This window comes from Pelophylax lessonae (genome assembly GCF_965119305.1).
Source record: "Pelophylax lessonae genome assembly, chromosome: 2".
Taxonomy (NCBI): Eukaryota; Metazoa; Chordata; class Amphibia; order Anura; family Ranidae; genus Pelophylax; species Pelophylax lessonae.
This window is the reverse complement of record NC_138769.1, coordinates 62,045,932-62,067,828: the sequence shown is the minus strand read 5'-3', so window position 1 is coordinate 62,067,828 and position 21,897 is coordinate 62,045,932. Positions and strand designations below refer to the sequence as shown.

The 21,897-nt window shown below is 40.5% G+C and overlaps 1 protein-coding gene across 2 annotated transcripts in view; it reads left to right on the top strand.

Annotated features, from left to right (window-relative positions):
• EPHA3 (EPH receptor A3) overlaps window positions 1-21,897 on the top strand; it is a 499,175-nt gene that overhangs the window by 357,678 nt on the left and 119,600 nt on the right. For both annotated transcript variants that reach the window (XM_082244783.1, XM_082244782.1), the window contains exon 6: window positions 11,177-11,301. In XM_082244783.1, the coding sequence (XP_082100909.1) occupies window positions 11,177-11,301 (125 nt within the window). The remainder of the gene's footprint in view (window positions 1-11,176; window positions 11,302-21,897) is intronic.

The following is a 21,897-nucleotide window of genomic DNA, read 5'->3' as shown; positions in this document are numbered from 1 at the left end:
GTGGTTTGTCAACTTTATATTTCTCTGGATCTCAGCCACTAGTGGGGACTTGGTTGAGAGCCCCGTTTTGGTGTGGGCATTAGAGAGCTAAGAGATTGAATCAGCATAACTTCTAGATTGTAAGCTCTAACGAGCAGGGCCCTCTAGTTCCTCCTGTTTTGAACTGTATTGTAACTGTATTGTCTTCCCTCACATTGTAAAGCGCTGTGCAAACTGTTGGCGCTATATAAATCCTGTATAATAATAATAACGTATAGAACTGGCAAGTAGCTTCACGTTATATTGACTCTTCCTCTTAGGTCTGTTTTTTCTGATTAAGGTAGTCCTTCAGTCCTATTGAGCTTGACCGTCTACTTATTGTGGTTTTATATCTCAGACACCATCTGAACTGTAACTTGTATTGGTGATACGCTTTAGTTAATATCTTTCCCCATATACTTGTATCTGTTCTATTATATGTCAAAATTCTGTTTTGTAGACGTTGCATTCCTTGAATGCCAAATAAAGCTTTTTGGGAAAAAAATTATACCTCATATAAATTAAAAAAACATTTGACAACTAGGATTGAGCTGAATATGCTGTTCTGAAGTTCGGGTGCCGAGTCAAAACCCTATTAAAGTCAATAAAAATTGAAACTTGGAAATCAGTAATGGTTAAAGTGATTGTAAAGTCTTGTTTATTTTATTTTTATTTTTAATAACAAACATGTTATTCTTAGTGCCGGTTCACACTAGGGCGACCTGTGAGGGGACCTGGTCGCCTCACAGGTCGCCGCAGGTCGCCTCCCATAGGGAAGCTGCGGACCCGTTCTAATAGGAGCGACACAAGTCGCTCCGACCTAGAAAAAGGGTCCGGAGCTTCTTTGGGGCGACCCGGAGGCGACCGCCATAGACTTCAATGTTATGAAGTCCATGGCGGCCGCTCCGAGGTCGCAGCGCGATGCTCGCACCGCGACCTCGGAGGTCGCGGTGCGAAGTAGCGTCGCTGCAATGTGAACAGGCTCTTACCTGCTCTGTGCAGTTGGTTTTGCACAGAGTGTCCCGGATCCTCCTCTTCTTGGGTCCCTCTTCTGTGCTCCTGGCCCCTCCTTCCTGTTGAGTGCCCCCACAGCAAGCAGCTTGCTGTGGGGGCACCCAAGCCGAGTCACAGCTCCCTGTGTCTAATCAGATTGGCTGACTGACTTTTATTGACAGCAGCAGGAGTCAGTCACACTATGCTGCTGTCTCAGCCAATGAAGAGGGAAGTCCCGGGCAGCTGAGACACTCCTTCAACATCGCTGTATAAAGATGGGCTCAGGGAAATATTAGGGGGGCTGAGGGGGGCATCTGCACACAGAGGGTTTTTTTTATCTTAATGCATAGAATGCATTAGGATGGAAAAAAAACCTTCTGCTTTTACAATCCCATTAATTTCTAAGGTGATTGACAAGAGATTGTCAAACAAATGGAATGGGGACCTGTGCACTGCAAAAAAAAAATTTGGTGGGGAGCAGTGATTTTAATAATGTCTAAAGTGCAATATTACATTGCAAAATTAACACACATGGGGGATGCCTTGAACTTGCCTGTGAAATGGCACATCTGTATGATGTATACAACCAACGATAGCAACACTGAAATTTACAAAGATAAGAAATGCAGTTTAAATTGCCAGTAAATGACAGCTTCATCTGCTTACTTCTGTCTGTAAACAAAGCAGCCAGAGATTCCCTTCATAGATACCTGACCTTTATTCTTGATGAGGGTCTAGTGTGGATGTCAAGGGGGACCTCGACCAGGCCATATGCCCTCAACATGGGTGAGGGTTATCTTGCCAAAGGGGACTCCCCTGGGAAAGTAGGTTGTCTCTATGTTGATGAGGACAAATGGCCTCTTTCCCACAGGCTGGGCTAGGTGGTTGTCAGGGGTCTGTGGGTGGGGGGATCAATGGAATTTGGAAGCCCCTCTAAAAATAAGTGGAGTGGGCCCCAAGATACTGCCACATGAATGAGTAAAGGGTACATAGTATACCTACTCATTTACAAAGAAAAAATAACAACACTCACTGACTCATAAAATAAAAACACTTTCAATACCAAAGACTGCTTGCAGTATATGACAGCGCTCTGAGCTGTCATCAACAATGTAAGTAAAAGGATTGGGTATACCACGTGACCTTATCTGAATAATGATGTCAGCCACTATCCCTGCCATTTTATTTATATGGCTGGGAATACCCAGCCAACAGATAAATGGGGCTGGGTGATGTCACTAGTTGCTAAGGACTCGGTGGTTGCATCCTTAGTAAGCATTGACAATAGAAGCAGTAGTAAAAATGCAACTTAATATGAAGTTTGGCTCTTGCTAAACGAGTAAATAGTAATAAAGTGATTGTAAATCTCAGGCATGAAATATGAATAAACCATATCCTTCTATAGTGTTTACTGGTTTCAATCTAGAGCACCGAGTGTAATTTCTCTCTGCTGCCTCGTTCCTCTCCTATCTGCATTAAACAAGTCTGACAAGTTTTCCTGACACCAAGAGAAAAAAGGTGACAGAGAAGGGAGCTCCAGCTGATTGACAGCCTCAGCTCTGTTCCTGTGTGCTGTGTGAAGGGCGGCGTGTCCTTTCCCTCCAATCAGCTCTCAGAGCTCTCTTCACTGAGCTCTGCAGAGTGTAACTTCAGCTCTCTGCCCCCTTTTTTATGACCACGCTTTATACATTCTGGACCTTGAATGGCTGTTGAAGATAAAAGGCTGCAAATGAACAGGTAGAAGTTATATAGGAGGATTTTTTTCATCTCTATGTATCACCTGAGGCCAGTCACTTCACTTGGTATATGAAAGGGTTCACAACTACTTTAGGCAAATATTTAGTGAAATCAGAGTAAGCCTTGGTTCACATTGATGCTACTTGCTCACATGAAGTAGCACAATTTCAAAGTAGCAGGTCAGTGTGATTTCAGGTGCTACTTGAAAGACTTCTGTACAGCTTTATGCACAGATGTCTATTGAAGTCGCACCTGAAAAAGTAGTGCAGAAACTATTTTTGCAAATTGGTGCAGATCTGCAAAGTCGACGTTACGCCAATTGGAACAGTCAAATCCTGGCAATTAGATGCCACTTGTCAAGAGATTTGACCTCTCAAATCGCATGAAAAATTGGTCCAATGTGAATGAGGGCTCAAGCCCAAATTCCTACTTTGCATAATTGTTTTGTGTTAGGCTCCGTTCACTTCTGGGCAATTTGCGCAGAAGAGCTTTAGTGTCTGACACTAGAATTTTTATTTTATTCAATGTACCTATTCACACCTGAGCATTATGTCACTTGAAGTTCACCAATCGAAAAAGTACATGTTTTGTATCTATTTACTCAGTGTGACATCATCTTTTATATTTAACAAAAAAAAAATGGGTTATGTATTGGTTTTTTTTGCATTAAAAAGTTAAAAAAGTTTATTTTTTCCCCAAAAACTGCGTTTGCAAAGCCACTGAGCAAATACTGTGTGACATAAAAAATTTGCAAAACCCACCAATTAATTTTCTAGGGCCTCTGCTTAAAAAAAAAAAAATATGCAATGTTTGGAGGTTCTAACTAATTTTCTAGCAACAAAAAAAAAACTGATTTCCACATGACAACAAAAAGTGGCAGAAAATGCCTGGTTTTTAAGTGGTTAATGGGAGTGCCCAAAAAACATGCAAAAAAATGTTCTCCCTCTCACTTTTCTCCCAGTATCATGCCTAGTAACTATCTTTTTCCATTGGCTGAACATAATAATAATAAAAAAAGCTCAGGCCTGAAATTCCCAGAAATGATTGTACAAAGGTTACAAAAGAAGCCTGAAAAACAACCAAAGACACTTAACTCAAGTCTGAATGGGGCCTGTGACTCTGTCCTTGCTTCTCAGATAGGTATGTTTGAACTGGCCAGTTCATACCAAAGAAACGCAGTCTGGATGCTTTCTGGATGCTTTTCTACATAGTTTTTCCTGCGTTTTCAATGTGTTCCAGTGCATTTTTGGTGCATTTTTCACTCCTCTTTTTTATTCACCTTTAAAGAACATGTGTGTTACCATGCACTTTTGGTACGTTACGGTGCGTTTTTGGAGCGTTCTGGTGTGTTTTTCCGTGTTCCAGTACAGTTAAGTACAGAAAAAATGCAGCATCTTCTACTTTTTTTTGGAACTGGAATGCACTGGACCTGACTGCACTGGTGTGAACTAAACCATTAAAAACCATATAACTACTATCCATGCATTTTTAATGCAGAAAAAAATGCACTAACCTGCAGATATGAATTGGTCCTGTGGCTATTTTTTAGAGAGACAACTTCCAGGTAACTGTTTCTTTAAAGCTATTTAAATCAGAGGATTAGCACAACAGTCAAGCAACTGGCATGTTTAGTATCAGTCCTTCTGTATTATAGCTCTGTTATTAGAGCCTCTTACAGTATATGATAAAATATAATTGTATAATTGAAAGCCTTGCCCTGGTTTACTTAGCATAAAACCCAGAGAGATTTTTGAAGTAGTTCAGATGACGCTTTCTACTGGGATTTGTTTCGCAGTCTCCCTTGTTGTAGGTAATAGTGGATAATATGCTGAAAATAGTCTCTTAAAAAGTCTTTTAGGCAGCAACTAATGAATAACTGGCAGGGGAGCATGTCTTCAAGAAAAGATTTCAATGAAATAAAACTGTAAGATAATTACTATGGCACAGATAAATTCACCAAACAATAGGGATGTGGGCTGGATCAGACATCTCGGGAATGGTTCATTAGGCTGGGATATTGCTAATCAGCAGTCAGATACATTGTAATTCACCGAGACTTCACAGGAAGCCCCAGAAACAATGTGTGCTGTAAATGTACATTTGAAGTCATTCGAATCTATTCTGAGACAATGTAAAGTACAAAGATGATGTCTGAAGAATCATAAACCAGAGACTTATGCCCCATACACACTATGAGAAAATCAGGCAAACGATCGGCCGGTTACACAGCAAGTCAGAACCAAGGATAGAAATAATGTATGAAAATTCTTGTAAGACAAAGGCTTTTTTTCTTGCTTATTTATTGCTTCTGATCATGTGCAGTCTTTCGAATCTGATATTTTTCGTAGGAAAATTATACGAAAATGATATACAAAAATCCTTCCTTTTGTTTCCGTACAAGAAAAATTTTGGGGTTTGTCCCTTTGGAAATTTTTGTTCAGAAGGTCGGAATCGGCTACCAAAAGTTGTGTACACACTATCATTCCTTGGATGAAATTGCTCACCTGATTTTCTTATACTTAGTGCTGGGCATTAGAAGTAGAAGTACCAAGAAAGCTTTCTGTATACTGTAGCCAGGTTACTTTCCCCTATATTTTAAACTTGAACATTAACTTCTTAACTATATCTATAACTAAAAGTGTTTCTTTTTTCTTTGGATAATGTAGAAAATTGTTAAAACTTGTGCCTGGTCTTTATTGAAATCTGTGTTCCCAATGGGGAGGTTCACCTTTTTTATTTGTCTTAATGACTACCATCACCAAGAGAGAATATTTCCCAAGAACAAATGGTGAGCAAATCTTCCCATGGGAAACCTCTGCATTAACATAGTTCTCTCACATTCTATACATTAGGGTGAAAACCCTTCTGTGCTGCATCTCCCCCCAGACCCCCCCCTTTTTTCTTACCTGAGCCTGAACTGATTCAGAGATGTGCGCAAATTCAGCAGCTCCAGCCGCTGTCTCTCTCCTCATTGGATAGATTGCTAGCAGCAGGAACCATTGCTGTCAATCAAATCCAGTGACACAGGAGCAGGGGGTGAGACCAAGTACTGCTGTCTGCGTCAATGGATGCAGCAGCGGGACTCGAGAGCGAGCCCACACAGGTGCCTCCAGGGAAAGAGGCTTGATGAAGAGGAGGGGTCAGAAGCTCCAGAGGGGCACCCCAGATGAAGAGGATTGGGGCTGCTCTGTGCAAAACGATTGCACAGAGCAGGTAAGTATAGAAATGTTTGTTATTTTTATTTTAAAAAAAAAAAACATTTAATTTACAACCCCTTTAAGACAGAGATATACTGACATAGACTGACATACCAAACACTGACATACATTTTATTCAGGGTTCATAACAATCATTCTATAAAAAAAAGAAAAACAATGTAATAATAACAGTATATAAAATTACAGAGTTAAAACGAATATCTATTTTATGCATTGTCTAATTAAAGAGCATGTTATAACCAGAATAAAATGCACACAATTACATTTCCAGCCAAATGACAAATAAAAAGGAATGGGTGCTGTGATTCAGCATGGAAAAAGTATAAACACAGAGTGGTTACAAAAAGAGTCATACCCTTTAAAATTCCTGTATTTTGCCAACAACAGCAAAACCTTTGGCGCTGGTGCCTTTGAAAACAGCAGGTACTCTCTCAGTAGAGATGATTGCTAATCTAAAGCTTAGCGCAGATTTTAACTTGCTTCAATTCCCTGTTTTGTAAGAATGTTTTAATACCTTCCTTACAAATTGTGTTGTGATGACAGGAGAGAAAATCAGATGTAATCCAATAAAAGGGATTGGAATGCTCTGCAGTATGACTGAGACTTCTTTCTCCAGCAAATCCCTCTTTTCTTCTTTCGAACAGTGACAGGAAATCAGCAATGCTTCTTTGGTTGCACAAGTAAGCCCCCACAGTTGGTCTTTTCATAACATTTCATAACATTCAACACTTTCTGTGTAGCTGGAGCTATGGACCTATAATGATTTCACAGAGATTCTGTACAGTATAAAAAAATCTGAAGTGGGTAGGATAACGATTTGGTTGGGTTGCTTAAATGAAAGCTTCCCATTAAAGGGGTGATTACACTGATCACTTAATAACTAATCTGCTGATAATCTAGCCATGTATGGGGTACTGTTACCAGCCCATCATAGCAATGCCCATTTAGATATCCACAGTGGAGGGAAATTGTATTTCAGTACAGCTAGTAGTAGTAGTTAACCACATTCAACTAAACCTGTAATGTTGAACATTTTCGAAGCTTCTGTGAACCAATTTTTCCATTCCAATGAGAATCAAGAAAATATCCTGGCATTTATATTCACACCTTAAGAAACCTTAATCCAATTACAATATATAGATGTTGATCGTCCAAGAACAGGATGGGGAGTGTGAAAGTCATGAAACCGGATATTGATATTGTTTTGTTGATGATTGGATTTGAAACTGTCCTGATGAGTAGAAGGATTTGTTTAATGTCTACAAGATTACAGAACAGGCCCACTTGAATGTGACCAGCCACTACTTGATATAACTTGATGTAGATAAAGGAGAACCTTCACAGGTATAACAGGTAAAATACACTTACTGAATAAAAGCTGGTGGTACTTTTTCATTGTAGTTATCGTTCATTTTAAGCTAAAGCTTCACCTGGTTTCCAAAAGAAGTGCTGAGGCTTCACCTTTACAAAATTAAAGTAAACCTATTTCAAGCTATGGTGAATAAAACTGAACTTATGGTGGAAAAAATGCAGGTAGGGGTTACCTGGAAAATGCCAAAATATCAAAACAATCTGTGAATTCAGAGACAGCTAAAGCTATTTTTGTAGGTGATGACTTTTCTTGTCAAATTCAAGTTAGGTACCTTCCCTTTCCACATCCAAGACTTTTCACTGATCATTGAGGTTACTTTTTTATTACTTTTTCATAAACAAAAATGTTCAACTTCAGCAGTCTTTATCTATGTATATAGTACAGGCATACCCCGTTTTAAGTACACTCACTTTACGTACACTCGCGAGTATGGACACAGCCTGGTCAGCTTGGCATGGCACTACTCCCAGTTTTTAACATTGGCGTCTATGAGAAATCTTGGTCAGCTTGACATGGCCCTGCTCCCAAACCATAAGTGACAGGGATACCAAACTTAGGGAGCACCAAGAGGGGACGCAGGACTACAACATATCCTATTTGTGGCTGGCCAGCTTGCCTAGGTAATCTTCCATGTCATAGTCCTGGATCCCCTTAACATGCTCCCCAAGCTTGGTGTCCTTGTCACATGGTTTGGGAGCAGAGCCATGTCAAGCTGACCAAGATTTTCTATGGAGCTAGTGTATTTATATGCATTGAGAAATAAAAAAAGGTATTGCTTCACTTTAAGTACATTTTCGTTTTACATACATGCTCTGGTCCCATTGTGTACTTAAAAGTGGTGTATGCCTGTAATCATTTTTACTAAGCATACCATTGGCTTATGCTTTTTTAATAATATGTTGAGTTTAGATTTCCCAGGTTTGTCACAGATTTACAGCTTTAATACATGAAGTAGCTGCAATATCTTGTTGCAGAATTTACAAAATACCCACAAAATTACCACAGCAGTCTTGGTACCACAAGAAGCATAGCTATCTGTACCAAGTTTGTAGAGTCATTCAGCAAGGCTGGCCAGGAAAGGAAACATCAAAGAGTTTTCACCCCTCCTGAACCATATCAGGTCACAAGCCTTCAACATAGGCAGGGCTCCTTTCCAGGGGACTCCTCTAGCAAAACACTTTGTTCCTATGGTAATAAGGACAGGGCCCCTTTCTCATAACCCTGGTCCAGTGGATGAGGAGGGTCTGCAGGTGGGATTTATTGGAATTTGGAGGTTACCATAAAAAAAAAGGGCCCACAGATGTCTGCCCCCCACACGAATGAGTACAAGGTACATAGTACCCCTTGTTACACTTTTACAAAATAAATATATATAGTGCAATAACAATTTTACACTATTGAAAAATGATTTTATTTTATAGAAAGAAAATAGTCTGTGGTAAATGTATTATCAATCACATTGTACAGAAATGTAGATTCATCAATAATCATGATAAAATATACTTGCCAACATAAACACAACAACCTGACCTGCTTTGATGATTCTCTCCTGCAAGATTTACATCACAAATGACAGCTCTCCAGCTGGCAGCGCAATGTCCACAAACTGTCTGGAAATCGCAGCTGGACGTAGCTGGATGTAATTGTCCACAGTTTTGGTGTTGAGGGTTAAGGTGCAAGTTAAAGTAATTGTGATTCCTATCTGAATGGCATTTAGTTTGCTAAAGCACTGTATATCATAAACAATCACCATTTTAAAATAAAATACAGTTTTTAACCTTTTTTCCTCTTTTGTTGCACATCAGCATTGTTGATCTCCTGCAGCCTCCTTGGAGCCATTTCCCATCTATATGCATGCACCCCAAAGATGGCTGCATTGGGTGGGTTACCTTAGGGTGCAAAAATGGTGGAACAAGCATGTGCATTGGCACAACTACTTAGAGTCTCCAGCATGTTAAAGGGTGATGATGCGTGACAAGAATTGGTAGATAGACGCAGAGAGTTGTCACCGTATCACAATAAGTGCCTGAATAAGTACCTTAATTCCAGGATCACCAGTTATGAATTTAATGAAAGCTTTAGATTAGGAAATTGTGAATATTATGCTTGAAATGAAGGATTACATGCAGGGTTAAAGGTTGAGTTGACACTTAAAGTGACTCTGTTGCTTACATGAAACTGACAAAAGAAAATGTACATACAAGAAAGATTATATATGCTCACCTCCCCCAATGGCCACACTGTCAAATGCTACCCTGATGAAGAGAAATCACCATTCAAAGTCTCCTGAGAAACAGACACATGCAGGAGTGTCCCTCTCTTGTTCCCATACTTACTTTTTGATCGCTCTCGACGACCCCCAAAATAATACTGGATACAATACCACTATAGGAGTCAATAGAGGAATCATTGAGCTTAGCATGGAACCATGAACACCCCTGGAAGTGTCAGTTTCAGAGGGGACTTTGATTTTTTTCATTATAGTAACGCTCAACGGTTTGCTGCATATAATTTTCTTTACAGGAACATCTTTTATTTACATTTGTATTAATGTGTTAGGGTTGCTTTACAGGTTTTGCATAGGAAATCAGTTTAAGTGTCATTGATGGTCATGTGTATTATGAAATCCTAAATATCTAAATTAAAGTAGAAGCATGGCCAAAGCTTTTTTGGCTTCACTTCTTCTATGGATCACAGGACTGCATTTTGTATTGCACTCCTGTGACCCGTTTTCAGCAGACAGACATTGGGCTAACATCACAGTGCCTGTCCAGGCTCTTAAAAGATCCAAACCATATGGCTGGGATCCACCCAGGTGCCTGGACCAGCAGCTGGTTCAGCCTCTGAGAGCCTGAACCAGCCTCTATCATCCCCTTGACAGCCCAGTGCTCCAGTGAGCACTGGAGGGTAGAGAAGAGAGCCGCTGCCTGACAGTCACCAGCTTTCTGCAGCCTGAAGACCGAAAAGTGAGCAATCAGCAGGGCCTGGTGGGGGAAAAATTGATGCTGCACTCACCTTGGTGAGTATATATTTTTTTATTTTTATAAATCTTCTCTTTTGAAGCTCATATCCAAGTCCAATGATGTGGTCTCTTCCTATTGGTTTAGATGTAGCTATCTAGATCCATTGAACTATTTTACTTCTATGCATTTCCACAGCACAAAGAAAAAGTATTAGGGTAGTAAGTCCAAGCAAGCTGAAATAAAAAAAATACATGGAAATTATTAGAAAGATAGAAAGAAATTGAGAAAACACAGACATATTCAGCAAAGAAAGTTAACTTTTCAGCAGAAGAGTAATGAAAGTTACTTAGGAACACATTAGCAAAATTGTTTATAAAAATGCTTTTGAAAGTGCACAGTGCATGCATTTAAGGACACTAGTCATTTTAAAATAACTTCATAGTTATTAACATCCATTTGAAGAAGTTAACGGCTAATGTTAAAAATATAAAATAAATTGTCATTCACTTAAAAAAAAAAAAACAAAGCCCACTGACAGTATTCTAAATGTACCTTCAGAATCCACAAATACAGAACTCTATTAATTTCCAACCCATTTTTAATAGCACAAGTGTTTTCTTAAGTTACGTTCTAGTAGCATATTAGAAACATCTGCTAGCTTGCCACCAGTTCACTGTTAATAGAAAATGTCAGTTCATTTGTCTCAAGGCCCAACATGCTTCGCGATAAGTGTACCAAGGCTATAACCCAGCTGCTATTTCTTGATACGAGTCCAGATGCACTCAACAATCATTTATATGCAAACCTTTTTCTTGCCAACGATAAATATCAATTTCGTTCTTTTTTTCTCTCTCTCTTTCTTCTTTCCTGTACAGCTCCATCTCCTGTCACCATAATTAGAAAGGACCGAACCTCAAGAAACAGCATTGCCCTGTCTTGGCAAGAGCCAGAACACCCAAATGGGATCATCTTGGACTATGAGGTCAAGTACTATGAAAAGGTGGGAAGAATGGCAACAACGGCAAGACGTTAATGAATTCTATTGTTCTGTCCAAGAATAAGTCTGCTAAACTTGCAAGGTGTTACTGATATGTATTTGTGTGAGGCACAGAATACTAGACAGAAAATATCATTCACAGATCTAATATAGGTATATGGTTTCACTCTGGGTTGTGTTATGAGAGGTGTGGTGGGCTTAAGCAAGTCTTTAGAGTTGATAATAAAGTAATGTCATTTGTCATATGTTAAAATGTTTACAGTAGGTATGTGTATTTCTCAAAAGTGACATTTATATGAGTGACTCCTTCCAATTGTATCATTAATATAGTGATAGGTGATGTAATTGCTTATATTCAGTCTTTAGTTATGTAATTATTGCAACATTCTTTAGGATCCTTTGCATAATATGTGGAACAGTGTTTGTGGCCTTGGTCAGGATACATCTTGTGCTTATGTTCCTTTTTTATTCAGATTTTTTCTCTTTTGTTCTCTTTCCCTTCTTCTTTCCTTTCTCATTAACCAACTTTTTCTTCTTCCCTTCCCACATTTATTCTCAGTCTTTCACTATTACTCTGTCTATTACTCTGTCCATTTTTCTATCATCTTCACTTACCTTCCCCTTCTGCTGCCCTTTTCTGCCCTGTTGACCTTGTGCTCCTTTTGCCATATCTTTACTATGCCAAATTGTTACATCCCTGTCAGGTTTTTTTTTTTTTTCTGTCTAAATGCCAGAAGATTTTAATTTCTGTCCAGGAAGTAAGAAAAAAAAAAAATCTTTAAAAAGTTAGATAAATGATGCTCTAAGACAGTTGCCACCAGAATAATTTTACCCACTGGAAGAATTATCCTCAAATTTTGTTTTGGTGATCACTGTATGATTTTCCATCACTTTCTGTCTTAGTGACAATGGTCACATGGTGAAATATAGGGGTACACATACACCTTGCAGGGACACATACAACAATTAAACGTTGTCAATGGTTACAACCCTTTCCCACTGTATAAAAAATGTGGGCTATACATATAGCTAAAAGTTTCATCCTCATTCATGATAGGTTGCCTGTTGAATGTATGTCTAGTATGTGTCTAGTACATGACAGTTATCCTGGATTTATATATTTTACATAAAATTGTAGACATTATAAGTAAAATCACACAGGCACAAAAATTATGTTAGTAGCAGCTACAAAGTTGAAACAATAAAACAAATAATATTTTTCTGACTGAATTTCCTTCTTTTAGGGCCGGTTCACATTACTGCGAGTGCAGCGATGGCATGTAATTCGGAGCGCACTGCTCCTTCATTACATGCAATCGGATGTGGGGATGCGAATTCAGCCATACACTTTATATGGCTGAATTTGCACTGTATCCGCACCAAACACTCACATGACCCTTTTTTCAGCCGCATCAGGATCGGATCGCACAGTGGTTCACATTTGTGCGATCCGATCCTGTGCGAACTGTCAGATCGCACTGCGATATGCGATCAAACTGGGGGTGTGGTTAACATTTAATTGACACCCCCTGCGTATCGCACATGGCAGTGTGAACTGCAAGATGTGCGTTTGCGATGCGGGAACAGGCTGCGAGTTCGCAGCCTTCCCGCATCGCACAAGTGTGAGCCGGGACTGAAACAAACTCCATGGCTTTTTTTACATTTTCCAGTCTTGTTATTTTATCTCAAAGAGGGATAGATTATTGTTTTCTGGGCTATAGAAGAACCTTGGCAATTTTTTGTGCACTCATACTATCATTTTAAGCATTTTAGATTTAAAATGGTTCTATTAAATATCAAACTCATAGCCTGAATGAATGCCTATTGTTACTAGATAAAACATTTTTGCAGACAGAGCATATTAGGTAAAATTAACAAGTAACATTCCAGCTTCATTGTATAACTTTTGAATTCCGGTTGAGTCCTCACATTTCATGTGTTCATAATTAGCAAATAATGATCCATGAGATACAGTTTCTAAAGGTGAAGGTTTTCTTTTAATTGGGAAAACAGATATATATATGCACACATGCAGTAGAGCTCAGTGTCTGTACTTGAGTTAAATTACAGAAAGTTATTTTAAAAGCAACAATTCTCAATCTTTACAGGCTCGGGGTGTTATCCAGTGTACACTGCTATTCACTGGTTTAGTGGAGGGCTTTTAGTAGCCTCACAATAACCTAAAATTGAAAATGGTTAAAATCTCTGTCTGTTTTTTTGCTGTGTACCAGGGGACTGTTTCCTCCACTTCCTGTCTTGATACACAACAAGAAGTTGAACAAAAGAAGGCAAACCCTCTGTTAGAAGGTCACAAGTGTTCTCATCATCACAGGTCTACTTAAGGTTTGGGTTACAAAAAGTGTACTTAAAGAGGAGCTCCAGGCTCCCCCTCAAAAAAATACTGTAGCTGCTGACTTTTAATATAAGGACACTTACTTGTCCAGGGATCCAGCAATGTCCTCACCTGAGCCGATTCTTCAGTCAGCTTTGGGTGCAGCTTCACAACTGGTTTCCTACTGCGAATGCACAAGTCATGCTGCACTTTGTGAATGGTCCCGCGGTCTTCTGGAATCTGAGATGTATCCTAGAAGGCTGTAGGATAAAGGGGGGGGGGGGGAGTGGAACTTCCGACTCAGGTCACAGTGGCACATCTGACTGGAAGTGGGAGCGGGTACCTGTCAAAACCAGGTACCCACTCCCCCCACAAAGTGCCAAATGTAGCAGTGGAGGGGGGGAGGATGCAAACAAGTTGAACTTCCCTTTTGGGTGAATTTCAGCTTTAAATCTTAGGTATACAACTACAGTGCTTTGCGAAAGTATTCGGCCCCCTTGAACTTTTCGACCTTTTGCCACATTTCAGGCTTCAAACATAAAGATATAAAACTGTAATTTTTTGTGAAGAATCAACAACACATGGGACACAATCATGAAGTGGAAAATTATTGGATATTTCAAACTTTTTTAACAAATAAAAAACTGAAAAATTGGGCGTGCAAAATTATTCAGCCCCCTTAAGTTAATACTTTGTAGTGCCACCTTTTGCTGCGATTACAGCTGTAAGTCGCTTGGGGTATGTCTCTATAAGTTTTGCACATCGAGAGACTGAAATGTTTGCCCATTCCTCCTTGCAAAACAGCTCAAGCTCAGCGAGGTTGGATGGAGAGCATTTGTGAACAGCAGTTTTCAGTTCTTTCCACAGATTCTCAATTGGATTCAGGTCTGGACTTTGACTTGGCCATTCAAACACCTGGATATGTTTATTTGTGAACCATTCCATTGTAGATTTTGCTTTATGTTTTGGATCATTGTCTTGTTGGAAGACAAATCTCCGTCCCAGTCTCAGGTCTTTTGCAGACTCCATCAGGTTTTCTTCCAGAATGGTCCTGTATTTGGCTCCATCCATCTTCCCATCAATTTTAACCATCTTCCCTGTCCCTGCTGAAGAAAAGCAGGCCCAAACCATGATGTTGCCACCACCATGTTTGACAGTGGGGATGGTGTGTTTAGGGTGATGAGCTGTGTTGCTTTTACGCCAAACAAAACGTTTTGCATTGTTGCCAAAAGGTTTGATTTTGGTTTCATCTGACCAGAGCACCTTCTTCCACATGATTGGTGTGTCTCCCAGGTGGCTTGTGGCAAACTTTAAATTACACTTTTTATGGATATCTTTAAGAAATGGCTTTCTTCTTGCCAAACTTCCATAAAGGCCAGATTTGTGCAGTATACGACTGATTGTTGTCCTACGGACAGAGTCTCCCACCTCAGCTGTAGATCTCTGCAGTTCATCCAGAGTGATCATGGGCCTCTTGGCTGCATCTCTGATCAGTCTTCTCCTTGTATGAGCTTAAAGTTTAGAGGGATGGCCAGGTCTTCATAGATTTGCAGTGGTCTGATACTCCTTCCATTTCAATATTATCGCTTGCAAAGTGCTCCTTGGGATGTTTAAAGCTTGGGAAATCTTTTTGTATCCACATCCGGCTTTAAACTTCTCCACAACAGTATCTCGGACCTGCCTGGTGTGTTCCTTGTTCTTCATTATGCTCTCTGCGCTTTAAACGGACCTCTGAGACTATCACAGTGCAGGTGCATTTATACGGAGACTTGATTACACACAGGTGGATTCTATTTATCATCATTAGTCATTTAGGTCAACATTGGATCATTCAGAGATCCTCACTGAACTTCTGGGGAGTAATGTTCCGGTACCTTTGGTACCCTAAATTACACTTTCCACAAGTGTATGTGCCCTACCATTTACTTTTGGAAATGTGCGCATACATCTTTAAGACTGGAGCTGTCATCACTCAGCGCCGGACTAGATGGCTATTTAAGGCGTCGGTTCTCACTCACATGTGTTCGTTCAAACACCCTTATCTGGATGCTAACCTTGCTTGAAGCTTCCATGCTTGCAAGCTTACTTCGCTTACGGAACCTCGCTGCGCTGATCCCTGTATCCCGCTACTGGATCATCCGCCTCTCCTGAACCACCCTTCGGCTGTATCGCTAATAGTGCCAAGTACCCCGCAGGGGAATTCTCTATAAACTTATACTAAGCTTACACTATCTAGCTCTGCATAGTAGAGACTGTTTATCACATCTGCATAAACTAGATTGCTAGCTCTTGAGACTACTGCTACTTTTCTGCACTGGGTTGATCTCTTTTGTATGTCCACCTGCTATTCTATCATCTGCTATCATACAACATTGCTAAACCTTCCTGCATCCATCTGCTACTGTCTCACCTTCAAGTGTCTATCACCTACCACCTCCACTCAACCTATCCCTCAACCTTCATCATTGTGTTACCACATGCATAAAGTCACTCTAAGAACCAGCTTGCTAATTGTGTGTATTTACTGGCTGAAATAAGACCTTCCACACATGATGAGTCATTGAGGTTGGGAATGGTATCTCAGCATATCTCTTACATGACTGCTGACGTGGAACTATTTCTGCAGCTGAAAATCCACACCATATAAAAACGCAGGAGCGTTACAGATTGAACGAACCCAAAAATGGATTCAGCAGAAATAGTTCCAGAAATAACCACTCAGGTGACACAATTAAAACAGCAAGTATCTGCGTTAATACACGCACTTGCTGAATTAAAAGAAGACAATCAGGCTCTGTCGCAGCAGGTAATTAGACTGACACAACTTACCTCTGCTCAGTCCCCTGAACCCAAGATAAATCCCCCTTTGGTATTTACAGGCGATCGCAAAAAATTTCGCGAATTTAAAAACGCATGTGAGTTACTTTTTTTGCTAAAACCTCGTACCTACCTTACTGATCACATTAAGGTTTATACTATTATTTCTTACCTATCAAGCGATCCTCGAGCCTGGGCAGATTCTCTTTTTGAGAAAAACGACCAGCTTCTCAACTCCTATGCCTTGTTCCTGGCAGAGCTCACTAGCCTATATGATGACCCCAATAGGCAGAGTACTGCTGATCTTCAGTTAAGATCCTTGAAACAAGGAAGGAGGCCTGTGGAAGACTTTGTCACAGAGTTCAAGAGATGGACCCTTGATTCAGAATGGAATGATGCATCTCTGAAAACCGAATTTAGGCTTGGCCTATCAGAAGCCGTTAAGGACGAGCTCGCCCGAGCGGATCTGCCAAAAACCCTGGATGCATTAATACAACTCAGTATTACCATAGATAGAAGACTACGAGAAAGAAAGGCTGAAAAGATGGGAATGCCATTATCCGTTTCCTCTCGGAGTCTGGCCGTTCCTATGGAGGTAGGAACCATACGCCCACCGCTATCAACTATGGAAAAAGCCAAAAGACGAAATGAAAATCTCTGCTTGTACTGTGCATCCCCGGATCACAAGATAAACGTCTGTCCCCTAGTCAACAAAAAGAAGGGTGAGTGTTCACATGTCTCTCTAGGAGGATTGACAACTTCATTCACTAACCCCTACATTTCTGTTTTTTTGACATTACAGTGGGACCAGAACAGGATTACTACTAAGGCCATGATTGACACAGGATCTTGTGGAAATTATATGGATATATGTTTTGCTGCTTTAAATAAAATTCCTATTATTTCTAAACTCAAACCTGTCTCAGTAAGTCTTATTACCGGTGTTCCGTTATCCTCTGGTCCGATCACCGATCAGACACAAGCACTTCTAGTCACTATTAACGAGTCTCATAGGGAGACTTCTACCTTCGATTTAATACCATCACCCCACTTTCCCATTGTGTTGGGACTTCCCTGGTTGAACACACCAACCAACCATGGATTGGAAGAAACGGTCCTTGACCTTCCCTTCTTGTTATTGCGAGGAAACGTGTAACCTCCCGTTTTCCGGGAAGATTCTGTCTGTGGTGACAGATGAGATTGCACCACTATGTTATCAGGATCTTTCTGAGGTTTTTCTTGAGAAAAATGCTCAAGCATTACCTCCTCATCGAGACTATGATTGTAGCATTGATCTACTCCCAAATAGCAAATTGCCGTTCGGTCATGTTTATCCTCTTTCACAGGATGAACTTGCCCATCTCAAAACCTATTTGGATGAGAACTTGGAAAAAGGTTTTATTAGACCTTCCACTTCTTCCACAGCAGCAGGACTCTTTTTTGTTTGCAATAAAGATTCAAGTCTCAGACCTATCATCGACTACAGGAAATTGAATGCTATCACAATAAAAGATCGCTATCCTCTACCGCTTATCCCTGAGCTCATTGAGCAGGTGCGTGGAGCTACCTATTTTTCAAAATTAGACCTGAAAGGAGCATACAATCTCATTCGAATCCGTGATGGACACGAGTGGAAGACTGCGTTCAGAACTAGATACGGATTGTTCGAATATCTTGTGATGCCATTCGGCCTATGCAATGCCCCTGCAGTTTTCCAACGATTTATAAACTATATTTTTAAAGACTTACTAGATGTCTGTGTTGTGGTATATCTGGACGATATACTTATATATTCACGGACCCTGTCTGAACACATAAGACATGTAAGACTTGTATTATCGAGATTGCTTGCACATAATCTTTATGTGAAGCTGAAGAAATGCTTGTTCCATAAAGATGAGGTACTCTTTCTAGGCTACATCATATCCAAAACAGGAATCGAGATGGACATGAGTAAAATATCCTGCATTCAGGATTGGCCTACACCAACTACACGCAAGGCGCTGCAGCGATTCCTGGGATTTTCAAATTTCTACAGGAAGTTCATAAAAAACTTTTCTGCTATTGTGAGACCCCTCACACAGCTCACTAGCATAAAAATACCATTTAAATGGTCAGAAGAAGCAAATAAGGCTTTCCACTTGTTAAAAACAAGGTTTACTTCCGCTCCCATATTACGCCATCCAGACCCATCCCTCCAATACATTCTGGAGGTAGATGCGTCAAACCTGGCAGTAGGAGCAATACTCTCCCAACGACCTACCCCCACTTCACCACTTCATCCAGTCGCCTTTTTTTCTAAATCCCTGAGCAGTCCCGAGATAAATTACCCCGTGGGTGAGAAGGAACTGCTTGCTATAAAATTGGCTCTGGAGAATTGGCGACATTTACTCGAAGGCACCCAATTACCAATAATTATATACACGGACCATAAAAACCTCCAATATCTTCAGACTAGCAAAACTCTCTCGCATTCACAGGTACGATGGTCACTATTCTTTCTAAGGTTTAACTTCCTAGTGACCTACACACCTGCAGATAAGAACAAAAAGGCGGATGCACTATCACGACTAACTGAAGAAAACTACTTTGAAATTCCTTCCGTTCCTATAATACCTCACAAACGCATTATTGGAGTTGTCCGTTCCTTGAAGGAAGAGGTTCTGCATGGTATAAGGTTGGATTCACCCCCACCACAACTAACTACCGATGCAGAAGGCTTCCTCTACTACAACGACAAACTTTACATACCACCTACCCTACGCACCAAGATCTTGGAATTATCGCATGATGTGCCTATGGCAGGACATATGGGTATGACAAAGACTTTCAATTTGATTTCTCGGCAATTCTGGTGGCCTGACATGAAAACATCTATACAAAAATTAGTCTCTTCATGCAATGTCTGTGCCAGGTCCAAAATTGACACTACGAGACCATCCGGTCTACTATGCAGTCTACCAATACCCCAAACTCCATGGGAGGTTCTGTCATTGGACTTCATCGTAGAATTGCCTCCTTCCAAAGGATTTAATACCATCTTGGTGTCAGTGGACCATCTGACAAAGATGGCACATTTCATTGCTATTTGCAGACTACCTTCGTCCAAACAAACGGCAGAACTCCTGATGAAACATGTCTTCAGATTACATGGTATCCCAAAAACTCTTTTGTCTGACCGTGGATCCCAATTTATTTCTAAATTCTGGCAAGAACTATGTCACATACTACGGATTGAGCGGAAGCTCACTTCTCCTTACCATCCGCAGACCAACGGACAGACTGAAAGAGTCAACCAATGCATCGAGCAGTATTTACGTTGTTACACTTCTTACCAACAGGATGATTGGTTGGATCTTCTCCCCCTGGCAGAATTTGCCTACAACAACGCAACTCACAGTACAACCAAGCAGAGTCCGTTCTACTTGAACTATGGGTTCCATCCCTCTATTCTCCCTCCACGCATCCTTCCTTCAAATAACCCAGTAGCCTCAGACTATCTTTCCCAAATAAAGGATTCTCTGGGTTTACTAAATACCATTGCACACGCTCACAGTCAACAAAAGAAGTACTATGATCTTCGTAGAAGACCTTCTCCACAGTATACTATCGGGGACCTCGTTTGGCTCTCAACAAAAAACTTGAGACTGAAGATCCCTAGCAAAAAGCTTGGACCTCTGTTCTTGGGACCTTTCCCAATCAAGAAACTTATTGGAAAAGCTGCAGTGCAGCTTACATTGCCAATGGACCTAAAAATCCATCCCATTTTCCATGTGTCGCTACTAAAACCCCATGTTCCGGACCAAGGAATAAGGCCTAATATTCCACCTCCCCCTCCTGTACAAGTTGAAGGTGGAGAAGAATACGAGATAAAAGAGATTCTGGATTCTCGTATCTACAGAAGAAGACTTCAGTACTTGGTTAGATGGAAGAACTATGGGCCCCAAGACGACACCTGGCTAAACACCTCTGACATACATGCCCCTAGATTAATCCGCAATTTTCATGCGAGATACCCAGACAAACCAGCTCCAGAGGCCTTCAGGAGCAGGCCTTAAGGGGGGGGGGGTATTGTAATGTTCCGGTACCTTTGGTACCCTAAATTACACTTTCCACAAGTGTATGCGCCCTACCATTTACTTTTGGAAAGGTGCGCATACACCTTTAAGACTGGAGCTGTCATCACTCAGCGCCAGACTAGATGGCTATTTAAGGCGTCGGTTCTCACTCACATGTGTTCGTTCAAACACCCTTATCTGGATGCTAACCTTGCTTGAAGCTTCCATGCTTGCAAGCTTACTTCGCTGACGGAACCTCGCTGCGCTGATCCCTGTATCCCGCTACTGGATCATCCGCCTCTCCTGAACCACCCTTCGGCTGTATCGCTAATAGTGCTAAGTACCCCGCAGGGGAATTCTCTATAAACTTATACTAAGCTTACACTATCTAGCTCTGCATAGTAGAGACTGTTTATCACATCTGCATAAACTAGATTGCTAGCTCTTGAGACTACTGCTACTTTTCTGCACTGGGTTGATCTCTTTTGTATGTCCACCTGCTATTCTATCATCTGCTATCATACAACATTGCTAAACCTTCCTGCATCCATCTGCTACTGTCTCACCTTCAAGTGTCTATCACCTACCACCTCCACTCAACCTATCCCTCAACCTTCATCATTGTGTTACCACATGCATAAAGTCACTCTAAGAACCAGCTTGCTAATTGTGTGTATTTACTGGCTGAAATAAGACCTTCCACACATGATGAGTCATTGAGGTTGGGAATGGTATCTCAGCATATCTCTTACATGACTGCTGACGTGGAACTATTTCTGCAGCTGAAAATCCACACCATATAAAAACGCAGGAGCGTTACATGGGGAGAGTTTGCTGCACTGAAAGTAAAGGGGCTGAATAATTTTGCACGCCCAATTTTTCAGTTTTTTATTTGTTAACAAAGTTTGAAATATCCAATAAATTTCATTCCACTTCATGATTGTGTCCCACTTGTTGTTGATTCTTCACAAAAAATTACAGTTTTATATCTTTATGTTTGAAGCCTGAAATGTGGCAAAAGGTTGCAAAGTTCAAGGGGGCCGAATACTTTCGCAAGGCACTGTACATGTGGCTTAAGTGTGACCCTCACTCTTTTTATCCCCTTGTCCTGCTTCTCCATCTTTCTTTCTTTCTTTCTTTCTTTCTTTCTTTCTTTCTTTCTTTCTTTCTTTCTTTCTTTCTTTCTTTCTTTCTTTCTTTCTGTCTTTCTTTCTTTCTTTCTTTCTTTCCTTCCTTCCTTCCTTCCTTCATCACACAAATCTTTAATGTCAGATTACGCTTTACTGCTTATCTTGTTGCATAGATAACTATCTATTGTATAGTTTGTCATTGCATGAACCTAATGATGCAGACAATGGTGTATCATTCATTGTCTATGGTATGTCTGTTTTT